The sequence below is a fragment of the Thermobia domestica genome, chromosome 5 (genome assembly GCF_964235325.1).
Source record: "Thermobia domestica chromosome 5, izTheDome1.hap1.1, whole genome shotgun sequence".
Classification (NCBI taxonomy): domain Eukaryota; kingdom Metazoa; phylum Arthropoda; class Insecta; order Zygentoma; family Lepismatidae; genus Thermobia; species Thermobia domestica.
This window is the reverse complement of record NC_137458.1, coordinates 127,063,866-127,075,911: the sequence shown is the minus strand read 5'-3', so window position 1 is coordinate 127,075,911 and position 12,046 is coordinate 127,063,866. Positions and strand designations below refer to the sequence as shown.

Here is a 12,046-nt window from a genome sequence, read left to right as displayed (position 1 = left end):
GAATTTTTTGATTTCTCACTCTACAGAACCATTCAAAAACTACTTTATCCACTTGCACACCAACACTGTTCAAAGCACTGCGACACTGTTTTTCATTATCATTTTCACACCACAACTTCATTAACTTGTCTTTTTTTTTTTTTTTTTTTTTTTTTTTAAATTATTATCTCAGCTGCTTGTGTTTTACCGATACGAAAATGTTCAGCAATTCTTCGCACACCACAGTTTTCTTTCTTCGAAAATTCAATCACTTCGACTTTTTCTTTTAACGTTAGCGCTTTTCGTGGCATTTTGAAAGCCCACAACAACTGAATACACCTTATTGCTTATTTGGTGCAGAATAACAAAAATATTTCTTTCTACAAACAGAGGCAGTGAGACAATATGCGTACCCGTGGGCAAAAAATACCAAACTTGTCTTCTGCTTGGTTAGAGATTCCAGCGGGACAGTACAATGACGTGTCATCCCAAACAGCGGGCAACTGTCAATCACTTTTGTTTCTGAAATAAGTTGGGTGGGAGTAGAATGCAAGGAAAGAACATGAGGGTGTTGTAAGACAGAGACGCTTCGTCTGGGTCGTTGAGCAGCCAGTCGAGGAGGCAAAATGTTATCACAATGCTTCCTTGGTAACATATGTATGTATTAAAAAAATGAATTCTGAAAATATACTTTTACTGTACTTTTCAACTTGTTTCTAGAGAAAGTGTCCGTAATACGGAGGTAAATAATACCTATAAAATACAAGAAAGACTGTCTGTGTCCGTACTAGAGAGAGTCCACTTTAGAGAGGTTTGCCAATGTTTTTTCCTATTACAGTGTTTGGGGATTACAAAATATGTCCGTTATGGGAGGTGTCCCCTTTATAGAGGTGTCCGTTAGTAGAGGTTTTACTGTATTTTCAAATCATCGATCAGTTGTATTCTTCTTCTTCCTACTCCTTGCTTTCCTTCAATCTTTGCCTCTATGGATGTATGAAGAAGATACTTTTCTCTCCATAGGAATGTGTCCTTTTTAATTGGTCTCCCTACGAAGAATGTTGGCTAAAACCACCCTCTTCTCTACTACCCGTTTTAAGGCATCTTCATTTGTTACTCTCCCCATCCATTTTATCTTCTTCTCCTTCCTCCAACACCACATTTCGAAGCTCTCTAAGTATTTTCCCCTCTCACTTCCGTCATGTTCAACTCTCAGAACCAGAGAGTCCATAAATAACACTTGACCAGTTTCTTCCTTAGTCCAATGTTACGCCTGCTAAGCACAACCGATATCCTCACAATATATATTGAACTGCCGTGAATATTCATTTTGTTTCCAAAAGAAACAGTGCTGAAAAAACAAGTTGGAATTAACAATTTTATCATAACAACTACGGACATGTAAAGATTCGCTTCATTTGTCAAGGCTATCAGGTCCAACTGAGAACATGTATACTTCTGAAAAGATACTTATCTCCTGTAACATGTTTAAATGTCCATCTTAAGTAAAAAATGAAATAGATGGTGTATATAAGTGATGAGTCTGAATTTCTTTATTATTCGTTTATTATTGACATTATATGAATGTTGATGTAAAAAAATCTATCTGTAAATAAACTGTTGTTGAAATTTAATAATATTGTTAATTATACAATCCTATTGTTTATCGAGGCTTCCACCACCCGAACTTAGTTCTGAATGCATGGTCCTGGTGAAACAGAATTCAAAAATTTCCTTTCAACAAACTACTTTCAAATTCGTCATTTATATTCACCATCAACATCATTTTTTTTTTTTTTTTTTTTTCAGGTGGAAATTTTAACTTGAATGATAAAGAAATCAACATTTTCAATTTGAACTTCTGAAGGAAAATCGCACACACTTTGAAAAGTTATTGTTTGCAATCTGCAACTGTTCTCAATTTGCAATTGTTACGATGATGTTAATACACAAATTTGGGATGTCAGAAGAATAGCAAGGAGGTTTTACTCACTGAAGAAGACGGAAGTTACCGCTAAAACCATTCGAAACTTACTTCAATATTCACTTCTAAGTCAAGTCCGTTTAATTATTCAATAGCATTTTTTTAACTTATTATTCAGATCTTCAAATGAAACTTAAAAAACACTTCACGTTGTTCAACATTATTACTGTCCTTAACAGAACTATCATACACCCCTCCGTTCCTAAGGAAAACCAATTTTTCGAATATATTCAGTAATGTCTTTCACCTTCCTCAGCCGGTAATTAAACTGAGAATGGCTGTCTCTTTTCCTTAGTGGAGCTCTCCCCTCGGTTTTTTACGGAAAAAAATGTTTGTTCTAATTATTAAAAAAAAAATATCCTTACACTTTGTGATGTTGATGTTTTGCTCGCACATAAATCTTTTCCCTGCCTGACAGAAACAATGTATCCAGAATAGTGGCTCGAATAATAGGAGAGTTCGTAGCCTGTTATAGTAAAGATTGTTCTGATGTGAGGATGAAAGTGTTGTCTGTCAATGTATTGTCTTTATTATTAATATAGTCGTTTGTATTATTAGTGTTTGAACTTTTTGAGTCATTCATGCGTTCCGTTACCTGATGCGTATACGTGAAACTACAAATTAAAGTGAAATCTGAAAATTTATTAGCGTGGAACTTATGCGTTCCACCAGGGACGTAGCTCAAGTCTACCTCACAGTACGTGAGAATCCTACTCAAAGAACAAGAGGGCTCTTATGGTGTTTGCTGCAGCCAAGAATCAAGTTTCACAATACGTAATGTAATGATCACAATCTAACAGATATTAACCTATTCGTTTTACTTACTATGAAATGCATTCTAATTTCACAGACGAACAAGCTGCCAAGCGCAACAGACAGTTGAGAAGTTGATTTTAGCTATGTGAATGTCATACAGAAACCGGCAGCTAAGCATCTACAAAAAATAAGGATCTCAGGGAAGAAGGGTGTATAGGCCAATACTCCTCTTCCTGTCTATACTGCGACAATTTTTTTTTTTTTGGGGGGGGGGTTAAGGTAATCTCATCACAGACTGGGCAGAGAATATAGCTAATTTGCTCTCCAGTTACCATAAAAAGTATTATCAGGTGTGGTGAAAAGTCTTTCTTTATTGAGTTATTTTTTTTTCTTTCTTCTGAAGTAACATCGAAGTTATGGACAAGTCCTACTATTAATGTAGGATCCGTGTCACGATCGCAACCTGAATCCAGAGCAGTTGGTGGCTTACATGCCATTCCCCACCACACTACTTCACTTCTAACAGCTGGGTTAAAGGATCACGCACCGGTCTTGGCTTTTTTTTTTTTTTTTTTTTTTTTTGAATGTACTAGTAATATTTAACAGTAACAGTAACTCCTTCAGGGGTGAAAAAACAATGCACAAGTATTTCAGTTCGTATCTGTACTTATTAGCTCCCAGCAGAAGCACATGGGAGTTTGCAGCTTCGCTAAACATAACTGCTTGCACATGCTGAGCTTCTCGGGATCAGATTCGATCCATTTTAGTTTGAACTTCGGGATAGTGTAAGTTGCGAGAACATACGCCTTGCTCGAGAAAGAACATATGTCAATCACTGACACGAAGCGACTCCCCAAGCCAAACAAGAAAGAGGTTACAAGAGGGTAATAGAATTCCAAATGTGTGAAGGAGTGATTTTTCTATTTCACTTGATACACTACAGATAAAACAAGCCCCAAGTAACAGTTGTCGCCCTGCAGTTTGTCCAGCGCTGACGCCAAAGGATTCATAACTGTGATATATTCACTCAAAAAATCAATGTCAGATGTAGTGTTGTAAAGGCCCGGAAAAAAAACAGAAATTTTGGGAAAAAAATAAATTTTCGAATATTTTACATTATGCTTTTAAAATGAAAATTATTTTATACTTACTAGTTTACAGTTTAGATCATTGAGTAATTATGTTTCTTCTATTAGAATAGGCAAATATTGTGGCAACAAATATATTTGTACCACTCCTTTAACGTTAGCACCGTGATAGTATGGAGTTATGACTACAAAAGATCCTAAAATATAATTCTAGTTAGATTAATTAATATAGACGCATTTAAATTATCTTAAGTAATCTTATTAAGTCACCGTTTTAGGGTAGGAAAGCAGGGTTTGAAAAAAACCCGGGTATTTTTGAAAAAACCAACCCACCTGGGCCCATGTGGGTTTTTTCGGGTTTTATTGGGTTTAATTGTTTTTTTTTTTCGAAATATTTCAATCTCTTTGGGGTAAAAATGTTAAAATATGATTTACATTTCATGAGTGTCATTGTCACAACTTGCAACAACTTTCTATTCACTGCTGTTTTGAAAACAATGCCGCCATTTTGAAATTTTATATTGGATCGCCGAAAAAATCTATACAGCAAATTTAGAATGTTTTGTGCTTCTACCCTCAAAATATCAACTTAAAAAGTTCGAAAATTACACCTTGTAGCATGGACACCCGCTATTTTGAAAAATGGAGGCAATTTTGAAATTTTATGCCGCCAAAATATATACAGCTAATTTAGTCTCTCGTGCTTCTACTTTGAAAATTTCAACTTGGAAGACCTAAAATTGCGCTTTGTAGCGTGGATATCAGCAGCGGCGCAAATATGTCTTCAACATTAGGGGGACGGGTAAGACGGTATATATATATATGCGATGTACAAAATATTTATGAAGGCGAAAAACAATGCTGAGGAGGATTACCCATGTCGGTCCCGGCCTCTCCACAGGGGACATAAAATATGGCGACATTATTATTGCTTTATAACTTTAAAATCCGACTGGTAACATTGAAAACTGTTTACAAGGGATGATCCAAATATGATCATTCCCTGTAAACAGTTTTCAATGTTGCCACTCTGATTTTAAAGTTGTAAAGCAATAATAATATCGTCATATTTTATGTCCCCTGTGAGGGACTCCGGGACAACATGGGTAGGGGAGCAGAGTTATCTTCAACATTGGGAGGCGGTCAGATTTGAGGCTTATTCTGGGAGGTATCAATTTCATCTCACTTTTCTTTGTGAGAGTTGGATACAAATCATCACATTTCTTCCTAAAAGACACATTTCCAATCGGATTATTGAGGAGGACAGTTCCAAGATTGTAGGGGATATGTCCCCATCATCCCCCCGGAATTTTCGCCAGTGGATATCAGCTATTTTTTTTTTTTTTTTTTTTTTTAAGCGCGTCATTTTGTAATTTTACGTTGGTATGCTGCCAAAATCTAAACAGAAAATTTAGTGTCTCTGGTTTGTATCCTGAAAATTTAAAAGACAGAAAGTAGAACACTGTGTGGTAAAGGCAGACAAATTAACAAATGTAGATCGAGTCATCCTAGGAGCCTCAGTGACGTTCGCCAAATATGAATAAAAAATAGCTATATTAATTTAAAACAAAGACATAATTCATCAAAATGTCTTAAATATTTTTCAACGCTAAATAAATGGTCTTATTGTTGAAGTTCACTTTCGATGCTTTGTGCATTCAATTACGGGAATTACCCGGGCATTTGTTGCAAGACCGTTCTTTTCCGAAAATTAATTTAAAACAATTAACAAAGATAGGCCTATAATTCATATTTTATAAAGTAAATGTTTCAAAATGTCTAAAATGAAATGAAATATCCTCCAGCGTAAAATAAATAGATTTATTGTTTTCGATGCTTTGTGGGTTCAATTGCGGGAATTTCCCGTACACTTCTTTCACGACGGGTTTTCCCTGAAAATGCAGCTTGCTTTGCTGTACATCGAAACTTCCATTAATACTGAAGTTTGAATGCAGCACTTGAAATAGTAAGCGTTACGTTGTCTTCGGAGCTCCGAGCATTAAGCTTCTTAATTTTGACAAGAATTTCTACGTTATTTCTAGTGTTGATTCTACAGAATGCTTATTTGAAGGCTAGCAACAAATGACTGAACTTAATTGTTGTTGGAAAACCAAATTTTACTGAATACTTTTGTTACCATCAAAGGTTAGAAATAATACTAATAGTTTCACTAATGTATTTACATATTTACTGTTAGTACCGGCACCTATGACCTTAAACCCGTCAACGTATGAGGGATAACGTCCCTCGGCGGCGCCGAGTCAGGTAACACACTATTCACGGAAAGTATTTTCTAAAATGCACAATCGCTTACTGTACTTCAAATAGGCTATAAGCATAATCCGCACATTAATTTGTTCTACAATAATCTCAAGCTAAGGTGAGGTTTTTAATTTATTCATTCATTCATTCAGTGCATTTAGAGCTTTATAAAGGTCTTATGTTGAATATTGTTGTCTATCTTAACATCTTAACATGAAAGCATATAATTCGCCCAAAGAAAGTTTAAAATCTGATAAAAATAACTTTCAATGTGATCACCTTAGTTGTACCAATAATACACTAGCAAAAAAGTCAAAAACCCACGTGGGTTTTAAGATGGGGATCCAAAACTATGGATTCGACACTAATATCGGTCATTTTCGATCATATTTATATATCTCCCCGCCCCAAGTTGCGTGGATGAATTTGGATTTAAACAGAATAGGAAATGTTACTGTTCATCTCAGCGACCCCGGAAACTATGGATTTGACACTAATATCGGGCATTTTCAGTCATTTTTATGTATCTCTTCCTATCCAAGTTGCGGGCTTGGTTTTGGATGTAAGGGACATCGGAAGTGTTACTGTTCATCACAGCAACCCCAAAAACTGTGAATTCGACACTACTATTGGTCATTTTCGATCATTTGTATATCTTCTCTTTCACCCGCCCCTAGGTCACGGCTCTGAATTTGGTTTTAAACGTCATTAGAAGTGTCACTGTTCATCTCAGCGACCCTGAAAACTTTGGATTCGACACTAATATCAGTCATTTTCGATCATTTTTTCTAAATATCACCCCCTTCCCTGTTCCTAAAGTTTCGGCGTTGAATTTGGATTTAAACGGCATCGAAAGTGTCACTGTTCACCTCAGCAACCACGAAAACTATGGATTTGACACTAATATCGGTCATTTTTTATTATTTTATGTATCTCCCTCCTCTTCTCCCAAGTTCCAGTGCTGAATTTGAATTTATGCTTCATCGGAAATGACACTGTTCATCTCAGCAACTCCGAAAACCATGAGTTCGACACTAAGATCGTTAATTTTCAATATATACCCACACTTCCTTCCTCCAAGTTGCACTTTCAGAGTGAAATGGTAAAATCCATCTCAGGCCCGACGCCCGAACCTGATCTATGTTGAAAATTTTTATCGGGTCGATCTGGTGGCACAAGAGTTGTTAAGTTACAAATATAGTCACTTTCATTTAATATATGCAGATAGATTGTCGCATTAGAAAACAGATATTTGTTTACATACAAAATTTTGTACATAAAGTTTATATTAAAGTCTGTATTTGAATATTAAATAATAGTAATTATATTTCTTAGTGGATGAGTATTAGTGAAATTTGCCTACTGCTCTTTATTTTAAGAAGTAATTTGGTTGAAATTAACAAAATTTAACCAGATTAAAGAGCACATTAAGAACTCAGTTTCATTCGAGAGTCCTATTTGTTGCAACAGAAACGCTTCATGATGGTAGATGTGTATGCAATTATAAAATGTCTGTAATTAATGTACAACCAGGAGTAAACGACTAAAAGGCACATAAAGGAAATGAGCGCAGACTATTAATTTTCAAGAATAATGACAACTGATTTATTTTCGAATGCTTTTTTTTTTTTTTTTTTTTTTTTTTTTTTTTTTTTTTTTTTTTTTTTTTTTTTAATATTCACAATATTGAAATTTCTCAATTTACATTTTTCACGCCTTCGAAAAAAAACGGTTCCATTACTAGTAAAACTAACCTAATAACCTGCCTTCAACGGAACCTTTATTAAGCGGAAAACTGTCTTAAACGGAAATATTTCACGGCCCCATGAATTTTGAAATAAAAAACGTGTAAAAGTCCCCTCATTAAGCGAAAACTATATTATGCGGACAACGGAAAGCAAAATAAACCTTTAACGGAAAATTCTGAGTTCTGGACTACAGCATTTAGAAAATTTTAGGCATCCTGTGAAAGGGCAAACATATACATTACAATATCTGAGAGAAATTCTTCGTTCTTTTGTTAAATCTTTCTGGACAGTGTTGACCTTCCCTAACCACTAATCATATTCACCCGCCACAATTTTCGGCTAGTCCTACGGAGCATGTTAGCTGTCAGTCTTTGTAGGCGTACTTGTCTTCCGCTTGTGTAACGACTACCGACAACCGACAAAAATTAGAAAACTGACAAAATAAGGTTCTGGAAAAGAAGGAATTGAGCAGAAATCATAATCACTATTATGATTCGTGAAGACAAGCAGTGAAGGGTTCAGAGGACTTTCAGAATACAAGAAAAAAATTTTTATGTGTCCTGGAGTATACCGCGCGACGTTTTGATTGAAATGCATCCGCAAAACACATGAGACAGTTTTAAAAAATTTTGTGGTGAATCGTGTGATGTTGTGAAATATTTTTGATGAATGAGTTGCTAAACTACCTTCCATAATCAAAGGACATTAAATTGAGTTGTATTTTTTTTCCTTTAAGAAAATGTCTATCTCCATCAACCGGAAACCTGACTTTAACGGAAATTTTTGCCAGTCCCGCTCGATTCCGCTAAAAACAGGTTTCACTGTACAAAGTTTTTTTTTTTTTAATTTTTCCGGAAAGAAAAGAAAAAAAAAACTGTTTTTTACCAGCCGTTTCAAAATTTCCGGAAATTTTACAACACTAGTCAGATGTTATGAACCTGCCTATATTCAATCGCTTGCAATAGGTCTCCTAGATGACTTTTGATCGAAACAATCTTTGTGATCGAGTAGAATGAAAAGTTCCATCTTGTTGGACATGGGACTGGAAGACAAAAGCCACATACATCCTCGAAAACATCCACTGATTTTATAGTTCTTACCAAATATGACCAACCGAACCAAGTGAAATTACATCAAGTCTCGACTTATTTGTGCTTTGGATTTGATACTAGCTCAAACTAAAACCAAGCATAATATGAGCTAACAAATATATAATGATATAGCTGAACTTTGATCATTGGTGAAGCAGGTAACAAATTGTGATTCACTGAAAATTAATATGTGAGATGGATCAAAAAATGTCTTTCAAAGAAACACGAAAATCTGCAATATTTATTTTGTATGCGATCTATCGAAAAATGCACCTAAAATAGGTACTAGGAACAAGAAAATCATACCTAGGTACAGGTATTAGGTACTAGATACTAAATGTACCTAGGTACGGGCCTTAGGTACGCGTTTTGTACTTAGGCACTTCTCAACACTGTTAATTGCAAACGAATGTTGATGGAGAATGTGAATATCCAGGCCACGACCTGGAATTTTACAGGTTAACCAGTTAAAATGGAAGCGACTTTATTGTTCACAAGAAATATCTAAAAATTTGTTTTTGTCAGTGCTTTACAGTGAAGCACGTAAGGAAAGATACAGAATATAACACAAAACATGAGAGGAACTTCTAAACAAGAACGCTACCGGTACAGTCAAACAACTGTAAATCTTGCAAATTTACTAAAAGTCTATTTGTTTCCTTTGTTTCTTTTGGATCTAACATTTATCTGGCGTGTAACGACAATTATTCCCTTTGAATGAATACCTAGTAAAGTGTAAAGTCATTAATACAATACGAGTTTCTACGGCATTAAAAGACGAACTTTTGTTGTATTAACAGCCACAATGTCAACTTAGTACTCATGTATACAGTAAATATGGCAAAACTTGCTGAAAATACTACACAGATAACTAGTTGTAGACCTGGATGTCTATTATTATAGCCATATTTAAGGGACACTATTTTCAATGTGCATGGATACAGATGAGAAAGGTGTAAAGAAGCTCACAATAATAATACTAGCCTGGATATTCTCAATCTGCAAACCAAATTATTAAAAGTAAGAGAAGATATAAAAGTGAAGTGTATTACGTATAGTTCAAGCATATCATCCAGGGACCATGTTCATTTTTAGTTTGGCAATTAAAAATTAAAAGTAGTCCTGTATTGTGGCATATAACTAAATTACACCAATCTAGCTGTAATCTTAAAATACAAGAAAACTGAACCTAAAATGAATCTACATCTACTCTATGGATGAAGCCGATACTATATATAACAGTAACAAGGTAATTATAAAACTCCCCTAAAATTTCCTTAAAGAAACAGAATTAACATTGAACAGGTACAAAACACTTCACTTACTTAATTAACTTTTCTTATTACCTATAGCTTTGCATCAACAAATATCAGATGAGGTGCTGCATGCCAAAAGCCATGCATATTCGCTCTAATTTGTTCATGTTTTATAACTTAAATTTGTTTTCCTCAATATTTGTAAACAAACAAATACAAACTTTCGTATCCTACCTTCTTTTTTGATGTCATTTTCACTATTAAGAATCAGCAAACAACATAAAACGAGAATTCATAAAATAAAGAAAGTAATGCTCATAACACTTATATACATTAAGAAACAAAACAGTTTATAATACTACAGAAAACAATTCGAATATCTTCAACTTCACGTTAAAATTCCCATCCTTACCACCATCTTTGAAGACACTCACAATGTTACCAGATTGTTAATTGTTGTTTAATAAGAAAGTCAGAAAAATACCAGTATGTAGGGATTCATTTCGTATCAGTTCTCGCAAAATATGAAAATAGGGATGCAAAAATGCTATAAGCAATTCTAGTTGCTGTAAAGAATATCTCAAACTAAAACGCAAATTTGCTGTTGTGCAAACTGCTATGGGATAAGGCCAAGAGTCTATAGTAACCTTACTGGGGTTCGAACCCGGGACTACACGCATCTCCCATTAGCCACAAAGAAATACAGGAATAGTGTACAGGAGAGTAGTTTAACGTAGGATACTAGGTTAAAGTTTCAGAGGTTTGATTCCATAACAGTCTTTGCAAAAATTGAGAAGCGTAACAACACGAAACATGAAAAGAAAAATAATCATAACTGTTATGCCAATTATTGCTAAGGAAAACAGATTTTGTGTTATGTTGACGCATGCCGTTATGAAAAGAAGTCCTTGGGGCACCGTTATATATCGACTTGTGTTAATGACACTCAAATTTGCATTTTCGTTTGTAATAAATGTATTGATTTAGTGGATTGGCAATGTGAATCAAGAATATAAATTTTGCGTTTTGAGATAATCTATCCTTAGAACAGGGATGCAAATAACCACTCGCCCGGGGCGAATGGTTCATCGGTGCGGGCGAGAATTTAATATCATACCGAAGGTAAGTAAATGATTTCTATTGTGGAATGTGGGCTAGTAGCTTTTTCCTTGGGCGAGTAATATTTTGTTTCTTATTTGCATCCCTGCCTTAGAAGCACTTTCGCCCGAAGAACATCCACTATTGGACGATGAATGTAGCCAATGAGAAATCTTCGGGGCTTATTCCTAACCAGGCCTTGCAAAATCGAAAGACAGAATGGAAAGATTGCAAATTAATAGGACTAACTCGGGAGAGTAATACTCCCGGAAGTATGAACGAAATACACGGTTCTGATTGGTTGGCGTTATCCATGTCTTGTCACGTAGCATTCATATCTAGGATGTTATAACATAGAAGATTTGCTCATACAACAAAATTGTGAAGCCATACGTCACAGCTTCACCACACCTACTCTGTCCACTCCGCGCCACTACGATATCAATGTTTCGAGCCAACAATCATGGCGGAAAAGAGAGAGCCAATCAGACGTGCCGGCTCAGACGATGTTCAATTGTTTTTCGGCTTCATTGAGTTCATATGATGAAGATACGTATGGGCAGATAATCTATTTTATAATATCCTTGATTCATATAGCAGAAATCAAACGCTTACTAGTGTCAGTCCTCGTAGCTTAACGTGCTACCGCTACGTGTTAGCAACGGAAATCCTTTTCGGCGTGGATTCAAACCCGGACAAGGAATTCTTTTATTTTTTTAATTTTCATAACACCTTTTTATTAAAATAAGATGAAAATAATACTCAAAAAAGTGATTTACTTACTTTT

At 35.2% G+C, this 12,046-nt stretch overlaps 1 protein-coding gene across 2 annotated transcripts in view; it reads right to left on the bottom strand.

Moving 5' to 3' along the window:
• The window catches only part of chm (lysine acetyltransferase chameau), a 459,651-nt gene extending 449,057 nt beyond the window's left edge, over positions 1-10,594 (bottom strand). Inside the window, exon 1 of one of the 2 annotated variants that reach the window (XM_081759086.1) lies at positions 10,574-10,594. In XM_081759086.1, coding sequence (XP_081615212.1) covers positions 10,574-10,579 — 6 coding nt within the window. In that variant the 5' untranslated portion in view covers positions 10,580-10,594. Of the gene's footprint in view, positions 1-10,395 lie in introns of both variants that reach the window. The other variant, XM_081759085.1, reaches the window with a different exon arrangement.
• Positions 10,595-12,046: the final 1,452 nt, after the last annotated feature.